This window comes from Pieris rapae, chromosome 7, assembly GCF_905147795.1.
Source record: "Pieris rapae chromosome 7, ilPieRapa1.1, whole genome shotgun sequence".
Classification (NCBI taxonomy): domain Eukaryota; kingdom Metazoa; phylum Arthropoda; class Insecta; order Lepidoptera; family Pieridae; genus Pieris; species Pieris rapae.
The window spans coordinates 7436431-7457765 of NC_059515.1; the positions used below are offsets into that span (position 1 = coordinate 7436431).

Consider the following 21335-nt stretch of genomic DNA (forward strand, 5'->3'; position numbering starts at 1 on the left):
GGATAAATCATGGGAGTTATACCTCGAGAGTAAAGCCAGACGTAGCTACTCTCTTCAACTGTTACTTTGAATTAATTTGTTTCATAAAATAACTAAATCATGGGAATTACGCCCTGAAAGTATAGCTAGACGTAAGCATTCTGTTACGTTCATTCATTACGTAGTCATTAAAATTTTATTATTTTGTTTACATCATATTGTTATACGTGAGTGATTCATATAGAGTAAAAGTAAAATCCTCTATTCTTGAAAGTAACGGATGACCCAGGAACTGTACACTATAAGTATTTTTTATATGTATACGATCGCTACTTTTTTAAAAGTTTGAATAACTTTTTTTAATAAAACAAGCAACTAATGTCAGTAGAATTCAGGAAAGAAAACAAAGTACCCATCTCAAATGAGCTAACCGGAAATATCTTTCGCTACAATTATACCGATAACTACGTATACTATAAAGGACTATTCAGAAGGACAATGGCGATATGAGTACTATTGTTTCTGGGACGCGATTTGAGCTGTGTGTGCTTGTCTTTGTCCTACTAATGCTATTCCTTTGTCAGCAAGAATATTACTGCCACTATTGGGTTTCGATTCGAACATTTAATAATAGCTATACGTGGAATAACACCCGATAAAATATCGCGTTGCAGTCCCGCCGAAGAAAACGTGAACAAATCATAACGATATTCAAGCTCGTTTTAAAATTGAATTTCATTTTCTATGATGCCATTACGTTGCATTTAATCGAGATAGTAAGAGTAATATCGATTGATATCTAACAGTAAACAGTTTAGGGATTTGTACGGCAATAGTTATTGTAAGACTGTACGTTCGAAACACGGCTGCACCAATTGATTTTTCTTCTTGTGAGAACGCTGTTAGTCTTATTGAAAAGAGTAAGCAAATCACATCCAGTCATCCATCGTAAAATCTAGTATAACCTAAATCGTATACAGAAAAAATCACACGTGTTGGAGAATTTATATACTACAGAGATTAATTTAGTTACTTGCAAAGCTGACACATCCTTGCAAGCAAAGTAACGCACCCTTCCCCAACTCTAAAACCAGGACAATGTACTATCAAGTGCGACACCTTCCTGCCCATTTGCCTACTGTTGATTTGTTATAGAAGGGTTTGCCAGCGCAATTTCATTCACGTGACAACTTGCGAGTCTAGTGTATTCTAGCGATTTGCCTCCAGGAAGCGACAGTATTTTTTTGAAGTAGAAATTATTACACATCGCAACTTTCATCTCATGTCCATTCTTGAACTGCATGATTATTCGTATATGCTTTGATATTCTCTATTTAAGCGTACACAAAACGAGCGATTTTAATACTTCTTACGATTATAATTCTTAAAAGGCCGGCAACGCACTGGCTAGCCCTCTGGCATTGAGAGTGTCCATAGGCGGCGGTATCACTTACCATCAGGTGAGCCTCTTGCCCGTTTGCCCCCTGTTCTATAAAAAAAAACTTTTATAAAAAAAACACTTGAATATAAAAAATAACGATAGAGGAGTATTTATATAAAGATAAAATATAAACAAAATCGTACAAAACAAATATAAAGTTATTGTGGACAGTCAGCGTTATATCGAAGTAGTCTTGCGATTTGGTTTGTCATATATCATTATAGTTCAAAGTGTATTTCGTAACGAGTATAAAGCGATGGTATCAAAGGGCCGCCGGCGCGTTGGAACCACGTTGTTTCGCAACATGCGGTTACTCACTCGCTTCACTGAAACATCGTTACGATGAAAAATATATTTTTACTACGCCATTGTTCATCACTTCCTTCTTTTATTTTAACTGCGATCTATTTTCAACTAGAAACGAGCGATCGTAATCTAATACGCCTTGTTTTCCATGTTATAAATAAGATTTTAATTTTCAATGCATAAACGAATTACTTATTGCGGACCATGCATATGATATTTATTGGCTGGAATATCGGAAGTATTTTGTATGATTCTAGGAGAAACAGGTTGTAATTCTCTCAAATTATATAAAAAATATATACCGAAAGGTTTTGGAGGAATGTGGTATTAATAGGTAAAGACAACAATAATATTTAAATTCGAAATGAGAAAAGCGTTCAAAGAATATATTATTTCCTCACAAAGTTACAGATTCCAGTTTAATATACGTGCTCTAACAAATGAGATATGTCTTTTGAATTTACTACTCTTTACTGTTATAATGATATGTTACGCTTTCAGAATTAAAATTATGTTACAGAGGTTTAATGAAAAAATTACTTATGAAGCACAACGCATCTACAATTCTGTTTAAAATATATGTACAGTTACATACTCTCGAATGGTTGTGAGCTTTTTATTCGTGGTTTCTTTATGATGACGTCGGTACCTACTTTTAAAACAAGAGTGCTCTTTTTTGTAGTTTTATCTCTAAAAAGCTAACACGCACCAAATATACTACTATGAACTTGTTTAATGAAGCCTTATTAAATGTCATCCAAATATAAAAGACACTTTTGAATCTTCAATGATATTGAAGTTTAGACACCTGGAAATTGTGTTTTAGCGGCTAAAGCCTAACAATAGGATTCTTCCTATAAAAAAAATGTTTATTAATGTTATTTAATATAGATAGTACAATAATAGTTCAAGTTAGCTTCAAGCGATTTATCTGGAATAAAATTACATTGACGATAATTATTATTATTAATATTTCGAATGATTTGATTATGTGTACACTCTTATCGAAATTGCAATCATCGGAAAGTCGAATAACGGGTGTAAATGAATTGGTCCTCTCGAGGAATCAACTGATCGTGACACTCGATACTGAATAATTCATTTAATCAATTTAATAGGAACAACGCACTCCTAGAACAGGCACCATCTTTATAGCGAAATAAATACTTATCAAATGAAATATTGAAGTCGATATTTTTTTATGGTATTTACGACTCTATTATGCTTGTATTACGATGCTTTGTTGATTGGTAATATCCGGGTTCATTCATTATAATATTTTGGTACTGCATATGCCAAAGTATAACGTTTAGAAATAAAGTAGTTTCTCTTTCTGTAGTTAGCACTCCAATACGATAAATGTTCTCATGCAGTTCTTATCAATGGACAAAGAGTTATAAGGAGATTTATATGAACACAGTTTTTTAACTAAATAAAGACAGTGCCGCTCGTCGCAGTACTTGTAACTGTTTCCTTCCACGTGAATGAAGCTTCAAGCGAAGAATCAAGCGTGATATAAAATATAATTTTACCAAATCACCTTAATATATTAAATGTTTATTGTGACTGTGTCGCATAAGCAAGCATAGTTGCGATAAAACAAGCTTTGTGCTTGCCTTCGCTTCAAACCCTTTTCAAAATAACACTAATTTACTGTAGTCTGTTAAAAATGATTATATTTGTATGACCTTATTTGTTACAGGGTGACAGTAAATTTACTTGTTTTGTAAGACAACAAACATTTTTTTTTAGTTCTAGCACAGAGAACAATGGACGTGAGTATCGTTTTTTGCTATCCACATTTTGTAGGTTATAATAATTACGTACATTATCTGTATCAAATATATTGTTATAAGTTATATTATATTATAAGTTGATTAAGCGTTATAAATGAAAGTCAATTAGCCTTTCAAGTTTTATTATCAACGCTACGTTTCTAGAATTAAACAGATTGTCATAAATTAAAACAGTTCAATAAGAAAAATTTTTGGTACATTTTCGTAGTATTACTAAATTGAGTCTGATATTAGTTTTAAACACTCGACAAAATTTATCTATATTCGTATAGTAAGATAATACTTACTTTTCAATATTATTATGCTAAAACTTACAACTAATTACATTAATTACAATTGCTGTTTTACACTTTTAAAATGTATATACAATACTAACTTAAATCACCTTCGTAAATAAACTTTTAAATTATTAATCACATTCTTACAACCTATATAACGTTAAACGTTTTGTAAATAATATTAATATTGTAACATAAAATGTTTTTAATGGTTAGTAGTTAAGGGCATTTTAGTTTGATGCGAATATAAAACATTGATTAACAATAGATCTAAACTAGCATCCAATTAAACATACAATGGAAATTGCAATCGAAAATCCACAATTTTCGCTTCCCAATTTGTAAACAAGTATTACTACTTTTTATTTTTGGTTCAATCACATGGCTTAAATGGAGGTTTTGTTGAGTCTGTGATAGTGTTTATATCCAAGTCCATTGTTGGTTCCATATTAGGTACAGGGAAATTGTCATAGGAAATGTATTGCGGCGTTTGTTGCACCTCAGTTTTGGCAATCACCGGTCGTTTTTTAGTCTTCATATAGCCTAATGCTGACACCAATACAATGAACACTATAAACCCAATACAACAGCCCACAACAAGGCTGAGACGCCTCGTTAATATGTCAGCGATTCCCATATAAGTGTTTGAGAATGGGCCATCTAAGGACGTGCCAAAGATCTCTATTGTTGTCACCGTTGTACATTTACTGGTTTGAGTGTCATTCATATAGCCCCTCAGGTGATTAAAGAGAAGCTCGTCGCCATACAATTGAACACTCATGTTTTCCGATGACAGAGCAATTCGTGCGTCTGGCACGGACGAACCCGCTGATACGCCGAAGTTTCCCGTCGCTATAACGCAAATCGTATACTTAGCTCCGGGAGTCAAATGGTTTAATCTTGTCATCCTCGCTGTAGCGTTTACTATTTTACCACGTATCTGAAAGTAATATTATTTAAATCATACGAAATAGCGATCATTTGTACAGAGTAAAAACTGCGGGGCCTCGCATGAACAATTGTTAAAGGGAAGATTTAAATGGATTCACCGTACAACCAAAATATCCACGGTCGAGGAACATAAATATTTTTTATGGTCCATTGAAGTGATGCACAGCCTTTGTATTCAAATGTTTGTTGTAATGGTAACTCTACTCTTTTCAGGCAACACGTTACATTCATAATTATTAATTGTTAATTCATTTCAGGTATTATATTTGAATGGGTTTAAATGAAAATTTGCATCCATGTAAAGATCGCGATTAATTTTAAAAGTATAAAATTTTTTGTTCATGATGACTATGTATATACATGTACAATTTATTTGTGTACTAGAAAACATATGTCAGTGAATATCTGCAATCAGAGACCGCGACTGATCTGGTATGAAACAATGGCGTACTGTGAGTGATCATTGACCTTCATTAGAACGAACAATTGCTTCATTTATATCATACGTTTGCAAAGCAAAGTTTTACATGGATATAAAAAGTTAATACTCACTACTCCTGGCATCTGTTCCTTGTAGTAAGCTACTTGGTATCCACTTAAGCCGCTCTGATTGCGGCTCTGCCAAGACACTATTACAGAATAGGTTTGAATGTCTTGAATTGCAATACGAATTACGACCGGCACGTCGCATAGCTTTTGTGACGTCAGCTCCAAAAAACTGTATCCATGAAGTTCTTCGGGATGTTCACATCTCAAGTTGCTACTACCTTTTAGCACTATTTTATAATGGTCTTGCATCCATTTCCATGTCTCTTGAGATTCACAGTTACATGTTAATGGGTTTTCTGAAAATACGGTTATGTTAAATATGTTATCGATTTTTTTTTTAATTTACGCATTTTTTCGATTAAAAGATAAGAGAAATATTATGAGTTTCTACGCTAGGCATATTTTATTCACACTATGTGATTAATACACGAAGAGATTTTAATTGTGTAAAAATTCAGATTATTGATAATTGGTTATATGTATGAATAAAGTATTTTATTAATTATATATACGTACCATCGAAAGATATTGATTTTATTTGAGTTTCCAAAGAGACAAGGATTCTTATTGGAATGATTTCAAAGTAATTTTTACTAAAGTCTATATTGACGATTTTATTTAAGACTTTGAAAGTATCACTTGCTATGAATGAAAGCCAATTTCCACTCAAATTCAATTCAGTCAGACTCTGGAGGTTGTGAAATATTCCTTTGTTTATTCTTGTAATGTGATTGAAAGAGAGGTCCAACTTTTGTAAGCTTTGCAGATCAGCAGTGAATTCTTCGAGTTCCCTTATAGTGTTTTGTGATATATTTAATAAGGTCGCAGAAAATAATCCTTGTAACCTTTCTCTCGGAATGTTTTCTAGTTTATTTTCACTCATATCCAGCATTATCAAGTTGTGCAGTTTGGAAAACGCTCCTGGTGATAAACGAATTAGACAATTCGTTTTCAGTATCAATTTTTTCAAAGATGGAAAGTTTTCAAAGTCCTTGCTTGTTATAATTGTTAAATTGGTGTTCGTGATTATAAGTTCTTCTAATAGTGGAAATTGTTTGATTGGATATGATTGTAACAATTGCACCAATGAGTTTGAAGACATATTTAACGTCGTTAACGCTGGGAGTACGGTTTCAGAGAGGCCATTACTAGGAATGTGCTTAAAAAAATTATGTGACAAATCAATTTCTTTAAGCCCTAGAGAATGTTGGAAAAAATTCGGTGGAAGAACTGTAAGTAGGTTATTGTTCAAATTTAATGTAACTAAATTTTTTAGAGATGGTGAATTAAAACCATTCAAAACTGATATACGATTGTTGCATAGGTTAAGCGTTCTTAAATTCTGTAAGCCAGTGAATTTAAAAAAATCTATACTGTGCAGTTGATTTTCACATAGGTTTAAATTCTCTAATGACGTCACGTTAAATAACGCGACGTGAGGGAAGTCGGTGAAGCTGTTTCCCTTCAAATTTAATTCTTGTAAAATAGTTGTGTAAGCAAAAATATCTTTATGAATATCTTTTAAATAGTTATTAGCTAAATTAACTCGAAGTAAATTTTGGTTTTTAATAAATATAGATGGCGGTAGGTATGTTATATTTGACATTTCAAGAGATAACGACTGAAGAGATGGTAAATGAGAAAACGTTTTCAAATCAAGCAGCGTAAAATTATTGTTTGATAATACTAATGTCTTTAGCCCAGGTATTTGAATTTGAGTGACATCTTCCCACGTTAAGAAATTATTATTCATATCTAAATCATTCAAATTTGGAAGAGTTTTAAGTGATTCTGTTTGGATATTCGTTATAGCATTAGAATTAAGCCTAATTTGTTTGACTGGTAACGTAGACATGTCAAAATCTAAACTTACGATACCATTATAAGATAAGTCTAAAATTTTTAGCTTTACCAAGCCGTTGAACGTTTCCTTATCTATGTGGCTTATATGATTATTTTGCAGATACAGTTCTTCCAACGTTACAATATTAAAAAACGTTTCATTGTTCAGAGTTGTAAGCCTATTACTACTTAAGTCCAAATACTTAATCTTCTTTAAATACATAAAACTCTTATTGTCAATATGTACAATGCTATTATTCTTAACATACAGCCTTTGGATATTAAATAATTCATTAAAGAGATTGGAAGTGATTACTTTTAAGTTATTTTCTGTGAGCCACATTATTTGTACGTTAACCTGACCACGTAGAGAACTATTTTTCAATAGAGACAGTTGATTTGTACTGAGTTGAATAGAGACTAATGAAGAATTTCTATTGGGAAATACATCACCGATCATGTTAAGCTGATTACCTTGCAAGTTAATATGTTGAAGTTTCTTCAATGTAATGAATGCATGTGAATCTATACTCTGTATAATATTATTTTGCAAATGTAATTCTAATAACTCAGGCAGTGGGCTGAAGACATTTCTTTTAATGTGCTTTATTTTATTATTTTGAAGCCTTAATTCTCTTAATTCTTCTAATTTCTCAAATACTGATTCACTTATTTCACTAATTCCATTATTATCAAGACTTAGCGTAACTAATTTAGCATTTGCTGCAAAAACTTGATTTGGAAGCTTTTTTAAAAAATTTGTTCCCACATGTAGTTGTGTTAAATTATGTAATGAACTGAAGCAAGAAGGATGTAAAAATCTAATTGCGTTATGTTCTAGGTTTAAAACTGCTAATGATAAAGCGTTATGAAATGCGTCCTCTGGTATTTCTAAGATATTATTTTCCGATAAAAATATTTCAGTTAGTTTACTTAAACCGGAAAAAACACCGGCTATATAATGAAGGTGATTATGGCTTAAATCTATTGTACGGATATTATGATTTCTTAGAAATATGTTTTTAGAAACACTTATTAATTTATTTCGACTTAAGTCTATAGTTTCTAAATAAGTTAAAGGATAAAAAGCTTGCTCATCAATATGTTTGATTTGATTGCTAAAAAATGTAAGTGTTTTAACACGTGGAACACAGTTTAACCAATTCCGTTCAATTCTCATTAGAAAATTTGAGCTTAAATCTAAAGATATTAATTTTTCTATGATTATATTTGAACTATTTGGCATTGATTCTATTTTATTCCACGCTAGTCGCAGACTACTAAGTTTACTAAGATTTTCCAAAGGTCTCAAAGGAAAAATGTTAAGAAAATTCCCAGTAATATCCAACTCAGTCAAAGTTTCCTCTAAGTAATGAAATGCATTTTCTGAAATATTTTCTATTTTATTACCCTTCAAATTGATTTTATTCAGTTTCAAATGTTGAAAAGTGTTCTCTTGAATTTCTTTGATCTCATTGAGTTGTAAGTCAAGTGTTTCAATATTATGTAATTGAGAAAAAGATTCTTGAGGTATCCTTTTCAATTTACCGGAAATTATGCTTAAAGACCCCAAGGAATCACGAAGAGATAGAAAAGCGTTTGCATTTATCATGTTAATATTCGATTGAGAAATTTGTAAATTGATTATTTTCACTTGTGGAGGAAAAAGATCGGGCTTTAACTCGGTTATTAAGCTTTCCAGGTCATAAATTGATAAAGACTGAATGGATCCTTTTATCTTGGATAATACATTTTTGACGACATTTGGGGTTGCACTGGGACATTCGAGGAACAATCCTGAAATAAATTTATCGGTTAGTTTGAGGTGAAATAACCAACTAGCAACTTATGATTATAGTATTGTCTTTTATTAATACAACTTTTACACATTTAAAGAAAAACACTTTTTTAACGGATTGAAGTTATGTATTATTGTGAACTTATAATTATTTAAACGTAATTTTAAATTTAACGCACGCACGCTGTAAAGCACACGAAACGTCGGTTAAATTTAAAATTATGTTTAAAAAAATTATAAGTTTACTATAATACATATCTTCAATCCATAAAAAAAATTGTTTTTCTTTAAACTTATGATTAGTTTTTACCTTCTTTAAAATTATAACAGGGACAAATTGGATTATCTGAGAGACTCGGACACTGCGATTGTTCTTCTCCTTGCATTATCGGGATATTTATTATTGTGAAGAATGCGTATAGTCCACATTTTAATATGGGTGATAAAGTGATGCCCATATTGATTTGACGTCATTTCCATTTCATAGTGGTTTCTCGGCGATTATGTCCGATAGATTACCTGTAAAAAACAATATCTATAGGTACGTAAACTTTGAATGTTCATGGTGTTATCACTGACCACTGCGCTATTTATGAAGGTGAGCTTAATTTGTGATTAGTAAAAAAACAATGAACAAAAATATTTAAACTACATTCAAATAGTTTTAAGATAAATTACAATCTGGCAAAGAGTTCAATCATTATAAATATTCCTTTTTGAGGTTTAAAATAGAATGTAATGTGTTAAAGGTGAAGTTTAAATGTATGATATTCACATAAAGGCAATATTAATTTCGTACGCTTACATTACGCTCTACGCCTATGTAGCTAATTCAAACAAATTGCTTCCCCTATGATTACTAGCCCGAATCTCAATGGTAATAAACAAGAGGCTATTGTCTACTGACTATAATTACAAGGAAACGGTTGCTTTCTAATTTAAGTGAGCCGCCTGGAAAGGGTTTAATTTATCACCTGCGTGGATATGCACAGTTGCTCTTTGTTCATTGCTACTTTTAAGTTAACAACTGTTAATTAGCATGAAAGCGAATACTTATACAATTTAATAGATGCCAAACTAAAGACAGGAATATTTAACTGTAAATAAATTGAGAATGTTTTTTTTATTGTTACTGTACTTAACCGATTTCTTGCTTTAGTGTATGGCTATGTGTTCAATTCCTGAACAAGATTTTTTTTAACATTGATCAATCTGTGTTTGTGTGGCAGATTTTTTTTTCGTTAACTATGTGTGCAGAGTTTATATATATTTTTATAATTACTTTTTAAATTGGTATTTTAGACCGTTAAGACGGGAATTCCAATTTGTAGCAAAATTATCCTATAAATGACTAATTTTAGTTAACAGCTATGTGTACGCCTAAACCTAAACTAAAGATTTTTTATTATGTTTATATGCAGATTAAGTTTTCGCAATATTTTTTTGGTAAATATATATATAATATTACTTGACAAATGTAACGTTTATCAAAAAGAATTGAGTGAATTCGTGTCGGGACGATGTTGTGACAGGATAAAAGCAAGTCTCCATTAGAGGCTCGAAAGAGCTAAATTAAAAATCGATTTACTCTCAAAACATTTATTTTAGACAAAGCACCCTTGGGGCTACTGGAAAATAATAAAGTACAAAATTACCTTTCGAACTTACATCGCTGTAAGCGAAGCCTCGGCCTGACGACCCGCTCAGAAAAAACATCTCTGAGTGCAATATGAAAATTTTAATAGTTCTAAATGATGTTTTAGTAATATTAGTTTTTTTGTCTCAGTTAGCAACTACTTTATTTTATAAGTCTATGGGGACTTGGGTTATAGACCTAAAGTAGTATTTCCGAACCAATTCGACTGAGGGTCCTTCAAGAAAAAAGCGTACCAATTCTTGAAAACCGGCAACGCACTTGCGAGCCCTGTGGCATTGAGTGTGTCCATGGGCGGCGGTATCACTTAACATCAGGTGAGCCTCCTGCCCGTTTGTTCTATAAAAAAACCTAGCTATTCAATAAAATGTGCGCTGATTTTCCTAAGCTTTGGTCGTTTTCCGTCTATATTTACGCTGTGATGTAAAGAGCTATTTTTTAAAACGCTGTAAAGATTTATTTGATGTTTTGCATATTACTAAATAAGGTGCACGTTATTTAACAACTCATGTTTGCAATAGCTATGTTTTTTAATATACTAATAGATTAAGTCTTGGTGATGGATTAAGTCTTTCAGAGTAAACTCTCATTCATCACGGAATTTTTGAAAATCACAATATAATTACGTAAATGTTTGCTAATGCTGTTAGCTAAGATTCCTCAAGGAATTTTTGGCAGCTTGTCATATTATTCTAAACTTATGAGGGTGGATGGTAGTCATTTAAATTGATGATAATATTTTTAATGTTTACATAAAATTTTATATGATTGGTTGAAACGTGTCTGTTCTATGTACGGTGAGTGGTAATCCAATATATAAAATTCTCGTGTCACGGTGTTTGTAAACCACCAAAATTTTCACCAAAATTGCTTGACCGTATTTCGTGAGATTTTGTATGCATATCTATGATGTCTGCGAATCAAAATTTTTTGTATATAAAAATACATACAACCTTTAATTTTCAACCCTAAAATAGGTTTTAATCCTTAAAACCTATTTTTGATTATAGAAGATAATTATATTTATTGAACTAAAAAATGTTTTCTAAAAATAAATTCGTGCTGGAAAATATTATCTCATAATGTTAATTATAATTATCATAATAGAAGATTAACGTTCAATACTGTACCTAAGTTTAAAAAAAACTTTAATTATATACATTCGCTTAATTAACTCGCTTCGATTACATTTCTATTTAGCTGTTTTATACAAGGAATAATTTTCATATAACTATTGTCATACACTTTTTTGAATCCGGCTTCTGAACAACAATACTACACTGGAATATATTCTCGACTATTACTAATGAAAGACTAACATTATATAGTTAAGAAGTCCCATGGTAATTTCCGATTGCATGCTATAAAATCTAGTATAAATATCATAGAAAACTTAAGTATTTTCATCAACAATTCGTTTAACTTTGACAATTGAACGCTGAGTCCTGCCTGATTAACTTAACGTACTTCTTTTGAAAAACTTTCAAGGTTTTTAATTAAAGTAACCTTTTATTCGTAGCAAAGGTTCGAAACTTTAATTTAAGCTGGCTTTCATTAATCCTGAGAATTAGTCTCGTGAGCATTACATAGAGTGATATGGCCTTGTCGCGTCATGTTGAATACGTATCTGGGGAAATTTTCATCAATTTTCCGAGGTACTTATCCGTAGTTATGGCCGTACCTGAGCCACTTAAGAGTAAAATGTATTTGGCAGTATTATTAGACTCGTAGTAAGAGTGTAAAAATCATATTGGACAATATAGGCAATCATTTATAGGATTTTTAATAGATTTAAAGCAAACAAAACAAGTTATAGATATAGTATTGTCTTTTATTAATATAACTTTTACACATTTAAGGAAAAACACTTTTTTAACGGATTGAAGTTATGTATTATTGTAAACTTATAATTATTTACAACTTTAACTTTAACTTTTTTTTTAACGTGGTCACGGTGACCACGCACACTGTAAAGAAGACGCGAAACGTCGGTTATATTTAAAATTATGTTTAAATAATTATAAGTTTACAATAATACATAACTTCAATCCGATAAAAAAGTGTTTTTCTTTAAGTTATAGATATACAACTTCACTTGGAGTGTAAAAAAGATGAAAGTAGTAGATAGATTCGCCTCAAGTGAACTTAAGTTGTAAAATGTTTTAGATAAACATTTATGAAAACCTGAAGCAAAAATTTACTTGCTATACGATGAACAAATTCAAAACGTTACCAGCCAGACGTGTATGCATACGTTGTTTTGTTCCATGAAAGGTCTTTGTGTTCCGAAATCTCAACAACAAAAATGCGAGGCGTTGACATCTTACCAAAACCCATTTAGGCGTGATATCTAAACTGCGGCGATAGTACTCAAACCCATGAAAAGATGATTACATTGACAAATGACACTCCCTTGAGCACTAAAGTCGGTAATCTAGTGGCGAATGTTGTTCAATTAATTCTCCCTGCTATCTTACTATTATATTTCTGTCATATCTCAGAATTCTTTATCTATCCTAATTAATATCATATTACTGTCTTGTTTTTCTTTGGTTATTGTTGTGATGTTCGTATATTCGTATTACCGATTTGTTTATATTGTTTTTATTAAACACATAATATTACGAAAAAAAATATTAAAGAAATACAATATACATCTAAAAGACGAACATTAAAATATAATAAAAATGTTAAAAGCACACTATTATATGCTGATTTATGATTATTTATATCTGAAAATAATTTACGGTTTCTTTTTATAGAACAGGGGGCAAACGGGCGGGAGGCTCACCTGGTGTTAAGTGATACCGCCGCCCATGGGCAGTCTCAATGCCAGAGGACTCGACTCTTTTCTTGAAGGACCCTAAGTCGATTTGGTTCGGAAATATTCAGTGAGCTGGTTCCAACGTATTATGAATCGTTGACTTTAGGTTTTTGTTTGTATGTTATACGTTTAATAACTGTTGAATCATAAAAAGGACATTGGCGTATTTATCATCCAAATCCTAAATAAACAAACGAATTTCGCTTTACTCCTATAGGCTTTCATATAAAGACCGTCACTTGTTTTGGTATATACTGGGCTCTGAGAAAATATTGGACGATTTTTGTTATATTACGCAGACTACTTGTTTAGTCATCCGTTAGTTGTGTCTGTTTATTCGGCCATGATTAATACATTTATAATCTGATTTAACTGAGTCGAACACAAATCCGATTTCCTTACAATTATTTAGGCTAATAAAGGTCGTTTATTTACGTCTTTGAGCACAATAATTTGATTTGTGACAAATGTTTACATTTTGTCTTTTGATTATTGTGAATGCTGGTTCGAATACTGTTTGTGAACTGTATCTTATCATTTGGCGACAAAGGGCGTTTTGACGGATAAAGCCTGTCAACATATTTATAAAACAAAGATTCATAGAATATTGCTTTGTACCAATGAGAATCATTAAAAGGGTCCAAGTTGACTCTTTTAATTTTTATGAATACATTCGATAATGATATCGATGATAAAACTAATATTTTTTTTAATCAGAAATTTTGGTCACTTTGGTAATTGCTAATATTATAATTTTTAAGTATGTTTAACGGGCAGGAGGCTCACCTAATGTTAAGTGATACCAACGCCCATGGACCCTCTCAATACCAGAGGGCTGGCAAGTGCGTTGCCGGCATTTTAAAAATGATATGCTCTTTTCTTGAAGGACCCTAAGTCGAATTGGTTTGGAAATACTTCAGTGAGCAGCTGGTTCTACAAAGTGGTGGTGCACGGCAAAAACTGCCCTGGTGTTGGATGTTTTTTTTGTTGAATCAATCAAGCTACTGCAATGTCAGTTTGGGTTTGAATTATATGATCTGACACTGCGAAAGGATTAACTCCTAAAACGCAGCTCAACAAAAAATAAAATAAATCTACTGATTTATTACTGCCGCTACTGCGCTACAATCTTCTTCGGTCTGAGTCTCACAGTTCTGCTCTATCTCTGTACCTATCTGTTTTATGATCATTATTTATTAATGCTATAATAGGTTGGTAATCTGACAATCACGATGTTTGCCTTCACCATTCGAGCGAATGTTAAATGCGCATATAGAGTAAAATCCATAGGTGCACAGCCGGGATCGAACCTACGATCGCAGGGAGCAAGCTTTAGCCACTTAGCCAATACGGCTCTAAAACAGCTCAACTATTCGTATATAATATATATGAGTATAGGTAAATGCAAGGTCTGTCCCACGATATCTATACAATTTGCTCGAAAACTACAGCGGTACTATGTGTACGTGGTTTCGCATTGACTTGCTGCAAATAGAACTTTCGGTCTGCGCTTATATATGAATTTATACTTGAATAAAGCCAAGAGGACTTCAGCAAGGCAATCGTATAATAAACCAATACGGAGATTGGATAACGTTCAATAGGTTAAAAGTTACAGATTTAGGGATAGTAAATCGTCTATATCATCGTCGTATTTTTATCCTACAATTAATTTCACAAAAGAAAGTACAACAACACATGAATTACAATCTAGCCTATACAATAATGACTAATCAGTAATATGATGTAGACTTAATATTCGAAAATCTAGTACTTTATGAATGAATTTATGAATAGCTTGAACTAAACAAAGAAACAAACAAAAATATACTTTCTTTTTCAAAGGGGTAAACAAATACACTTATGAACGTCAAAAAAAAAAAAAATTAAATTAATTGTAAATTTACATTTACTACCAGTTCGCAAGTCAAGGGCGTACAAGAAGATAATGTTCATTGATAGTCTTAGTGTTCTATAAAGTTTGAAAACATCTGATAAATAAATAAAAATATGTTTATTTCGGAATATAAGATACAGGTATCACTTATTCAACATCATTAAATTTTAAACAGTGGATATCGGTACCTACTCATCGGCAAAGAAGACAGATGGTGTAGGCAGAGAGAAATAGCCGGCGTGAAAACTCTCGGTAGTCTTTTAAAATAGCAAATCATCAGTTTTTTTTGTATATATAACATAAGTATTATATCACATTATACATTTAATTATATTAATATACAATTACAAACTAAAAATATATCTAATAACTAACCTTAAAATTTAATTATTAAAAAATATTATTAAAAGGAGTCCCTTTAGGCAAGGTTCCGAAGATACTAGCAGCGTTCCCTCTTTGAATAGCTAGACTAATTCTTTGTGCGAGGTAGCTGCCAGCTCTTCGTTCTCCTGTGATGTCGACTAACCTTTTTGATAATTCCCTAAAAAGCTTTAATGCGCTAGGACCCCACGGACCAAGGGTCTCGACACCGAATGGGACAACATCATATTCAGAGCCTAGACCCCTGTATTTGCAGACTTTAGCTTTTTCAGCCGCATCACAAGCCGCACCAGCTCTCTTGTTAGTTCCATGAAGATTGGAAGGGGCCAGTGTGTCTGAACAGGTGGCATCCCATACCAAAACCCGACCCATCTTCCATGGAATCAAACTCATACCGTCCGGTCTCTTGCCATCGTCTCTAGCAATTCCAGTCGGCTCAAGTAGATTATATTATATTATTGAATGATTACGTATTACATATCCTAATATATATTGTGTTATTATAATTTATCATGTATTTTAAAACATTGCAAATTAATTAGAAGTAGCATGTATAGTCCCAGGATATGTTCGTGTGAACAAACCGCTCTTGCATTTAAATTCACTACACTATCTTCATTAACTCAAAAGATTCTCTTGGGATGTGATTTTATAGTAGCTTATTATATGAAACTTAAAGTTTTGAATGTAGGAAATATGATTTTTGTATGGAATTTTGTATTTATTGAGGTATTCTATGATGTTAAGTTACGAGAATTAATACGTTTATAACCGCGCACAAGAAATAATGAACTCATTTTTATTGGCACAGTATTTTATTAAAAAGAACATACACTTTAGTAAACACAATACTACCAATAACAGCTCTCTATGGGTTTTAGCCCCATGTTTTTTCAATTATTTTATTGTATAGCTGTTTCGCTAAAATACACATGACATCGATATTTGGACAAGCTATGTTTACTTTCACCATTCAAGTAAACGTTTTTTGATTTTTTTAAATCAAAACACGTTAGATTTGACGGTTGCATGCTTAAGCCACTAAGCCAAACTTGTTCTCTATGTATGTCTAGTTTGAGTACAGCTATCAGTTTTAAATTACGTTATTATATACACTATGTATGTATGTATGTATGTGGGACTCTGTTTCCGCACTTAGACGCTCAATAGATCCGTTGTTCGTAAAGTCCTGGCTAACTAAGCCAGCCTAACTCCTTCCAAAAGCACAGAACCTTCCTGGGCACTTCGCAGGCTTCACGAAGCGACATCACTATTCCGAGGATTTCTGTACGTTGTTTAGCCACAAATTTAATATACACTACCAAAAATATTAGTAGTAGTATTATTTGAGTTAGTTACTTCTGTATAATCCCCATAAATTCCTAAATTACTATTATCATATTAATAAACAATTATAGAACCTTAATTATTTATACTTTTCTCATTTCTATTAGATATTATTAGCAATGTCAATCGTGACCAGACGACAGACGATTACAGTTTATGTAAATTGTCGTATTACTAGTAGTTTCTTTTGTACACCTAAAACGTCAAAAGTTTAAAAGGCTATATGAATATTATATAAAGTTATATATAATAAAGTTATATATAATATATATAAAGTTAGTATATTATATAGTTACTAATTAACTTAGAAAAGGTAGGGTCATACTTGCACATATAACGTGATTTATAGTTTGTATATTTTATCTCACTCTCCCTGTGAGTTATTATGTTATAATATGTAAACTTGTTTTTCATATAAAATACATTTGAATACAATTTACACTGATACTGCCCGATAGACATATTATATAGGAGAATAAGTAAGAATTATCAAAATCGTTACAGTATTATAAAAAATCGTTTTTAAAATGCGGATTTTTTGGTTCGGATACTATAAATATAATATAATACCACATCCATTATTTTCAAATATAGGAATCATTAACTGGCTACAGCGTGCGACTCTCATCTATGAGGTCGTAGGGTTGATCCCAGGCTGTGTAGCAATGGTATTTAATGGACGTGCGAACGATGAAGGAAACCATCGTGAGGAAAGTCGACGGCGTGTGTCAGGCACGGGAGGCTGATCATCTACTTGCCTATTAATATAAAAAATGATCATGAAACAAATTCAGAAATCTGAGGCTCAAACTTAAATACAAACACAATTTAGTACATTATGTATTTGTAACGTAAAACAATTTCAGCTTTGATTTCTCGAGTACCTTTATTTTAATTACAACCCAAATGCGACCACAACCGCCAATTTCCACGAGAGGGTTAATTTTTGGCAAAAACGAGATTTGTATCAAAATTATATACCTACTGTTTTGAAGGCAATCTATTTTTATTATATAATAATTTACTATATACAAGTATAATAAAGTCCTGTTGTCTCAGATAGGAAAGACATATTTTCGTCTTCTTTTGTTTAACAACCATAATCATTTTAAAAACTAAGTAAATTCACGTTTTTAATATATTAATATTGTTATTGTAATTATTAATAGTATTTCGCGGCTGTTGTATATATATATAGGTATACAACAGCCGCGATGAACCGTGAATGTTCTTCACAGCAATAACAACTTCGCAGTTCTTCTTCTTCTCATTCGTTTCGCTCTTGGCAGAGCGGTCGTGATCGCTATGTAGTATAAGTAGAAGGCGCAAGCTAGTATAAGTAGAAGGCGCAGATGTAATGCGCTTCACGACGCTCCGCCACCGCTGCCTATTGGAGGTCATCCTGCTGCACTGATTCAGTGTTTCTCCTACGGCAGACTTAATCTGATCAGTCCAGCGTGTAGGTGACCTGCCGCGCGGTCTAGCGCCTTCCACCTTCCCCTGGACGACAAGGCGTTCTAAGGACTGATCGCCACGCCAAGATACTTCGCAGTAGTATGGCGTTAATGTAGCAAAATTTGAATAGACTCTAATTATAATATCAAAGAGTCTGTCAACTGGATGTGACAGCGACCACCCTCAAAGTGTCGAGTTATTTTAATAATGTAATAAATTTGCCTTTAAATTCGTTGAGGTTTAATTTAATACCACTATTAAATTTCACGTATAGCATCTAATACGGTTGTTAAACGGCATGTTTTAAACTTGCGGTATCTTCATTACCCTTTATATTTATCTGTCACCGGGGAAATGATTATGGCGATTTTAATATTTAACCCTTCATGGTGAACGCGTCTCAGGATAATGATAAATGAGTTAAATACAGGTCAAGTCTAAATAAAATAACAACGATCTTCATTTACGCAATAGAGAATCAAAATATGTATATAATCCTAAAGTTAAATTCAATTAAAACACTGCTACGTTTATGCATATATTGGAATTTTTTTATTTATTGTTATAACATATATACGTACTTTAAAAACTAAAAAGCAAACAACCAACTAAAACAGCGCATCACTAAGAATTCTAAAAAAACCTGTCCGCTTAGTCACGCAAGTTTGACTCAAGTTATCAGTAAATTTTTAATTCTAGATTTAATATATAAAAATACAATACCGCAAATTGTTTCACTTTAATGGATACTCGCGTAAATAATATCGCGTGCAGTTATGAATTACGTAGACGGTATCTTAATAAGAATGGGGCTGATACAGTTATGGCCGCTTAAGACTAAAGTATCATTGCCTTGTTTATTTGTGCTAGACAAATATAATTGCATATTTCCTTTATATATAATTGCTATTACGTATTTAATTTACTTTGCTAATTCCAATAAATAATTTAATTGAATTATAAAGGTAACGTCACAGTAAAAAAGCCAGCTTTTACAAAAAATATATTCTGGAAATCAAACCTAAAAACTGGGGCTTGCTTTTAAATTCACATCATTATATAATTTTTTCAAATTGGCAAATAAACTTGCTATACTTTCTATTATCACGATTTTGCAAATTTGTTATCTAATTGAATTAAAACTGAAATCGCAAACTGTTATTGTAATTTTACTAAAATTTGTAACAAATCATTGAAATTTGGCCCGGCCCTTAGTTAATAATACATATCCAAAAGTAAACTATACGTAAGCAGTATAGTTTAATTCTCAACACAATGCTGCTAAAATTGTGACTTTTTAAATACAATAAACATGAAAATTCGTTTCTATATAGCAAAATTATTATTATCACAGCTTCACTAAATCACAAATTTTGACAATTATAATTTTATAATTCATATCAATCTTGCATCCAACCATGCTGTGTTAAAATAAAATTGAAACAAAAAATTCTACTCATCATTATAGAAAGGTATAATTTGGATTATGTGATACTTGCATAAAAAAATTTTTTTCATAGTAAAACAGCGTTTTGCCAGCCTGTCGCTTAAAGGCGAGATAAGATGACAAGTCACGCCTGGCTGTCTGTATTCTTAAATAGCGTCATATTTTTAAGATGTGTTTATTATATAAAAAATCCAGACCCATAACCCAGAACCAACTAAAATAGATGTCATACTCTGAATTGATTATCCGTGCTCGAGAATAATTTTAAAAATAAGACCACGTGAAACGGTTGCGTTATGAATACTTTGAAATTGGAATAAGAAATAAACAGTAAGAAAAGTTTCTTCATAACACCACGCATGCCTAAAAATTCATTCAAGCGTGCCATTCATATTTACCTAACTAATGTCTCATTAAAATAAAAGTATTTTTTTTAAAGTTCAAAGTAAAGTCAACAGCGTGAAGTATTGAAATCAAACGAAATAAATCAGCGATTCCTAACATTTACATTATATAAGGCCATTTTACGCACATTGGACTAAAAAATGCTGTACGATTTGTCAAAAGCAGCATTTTTATATGTCACGCATTGAACAAGGCATTTGCATTTTTATGTGAGTATTCATTATGAGCGCTCATTGTGAGAAATTGTTAAAAATATCTCCCAGTTAATTCAAAACTTTGCAATCGAAACAAAAGCATTGTTTGAAAAACGCGAAAATATTAAAAGCAACATGTAAATTTAACCGTGACTTACCGTTATGATTACAACACTTTAAACGAACCACACAACAAATCCAACGATACTGAGATCGCGTTCACAAATTTCCGTTCGACTGTCTCGGATATAGTTGGCGAAGTGCAGACCAGCGTTGGGAGCGACCGGCGTCTTTCCACTCCCGAACTTCACTGGAACAGGGATCTCAGCGGAGTCTGCGTAATAGCACGATCCCTACAGATTGCTTTATGGGAATAAACGATAATAAATTACGTACATACATGTGTAAAGCGGACGAGTGAGCGGTCTTGATTAGTTTGAAGTATCCGCTAATGTGTTAGGTATGAGGAACGTGACGCGTGTCATTGTATGTACTTACAGTTTGGTGTGGTTCAAAGTAAAAGTCCTTTAGAGCTTTGAAACACTTAAACACACCCAAATATGTGCGAGAAAAGTTTGTTTTAATTTGTAAATATACATTTTAGTTTCTTAAAAACTATTGGCACAAGGTCTATATTAAAATGATTTAAGTACGCAGTCCTTTGCCCTTGAAGTAGCTACATACATGGATATCTCATATTATAAATGATCGATCCTATACATTAATGTATGCTAATTTATTCTAAGAATTTATGTTTTCGTCAGTTTCCAAAGAGAAAATACGTCGTATAA

At 32.1% G+C, this 21335-nt stretch overlaps 1 protein-coding gene across 1 annotated transcript; it reads right to left on the minus strand.

The window, feature by feature from the left end:
* Nucleotides 1–3635: 3635 nt before the first annotated feature.
* LOC110994582 (protein artichoke) lies at nucleotides 3636–20850 on the minus strand. The gene is made up of 5 exons (XM_022261299.2): nucleotides 20703–20850; nucleotides 9251–9459; nucleotides 5817–8939; nucleotides 5304–5596; nucleotides 3636–4740 (listed from the first exon to the last, which is right to left on the minus strand). Exons 2-5 carry the CDS (start codon nucleotides 9396–9398, stop codon nucleotides 4174–4176), a joined length of 4131 nt encoding a protein of 1376 aa, XP_022116991.2. The 5' UTR covers nucleotides 9399–9459; nucleotides 20703–20850; the 3' UTR covers nucleotides 3636–4173.
* Nucleotides 20851–21335: the final 485 nt, after the last annotated feature.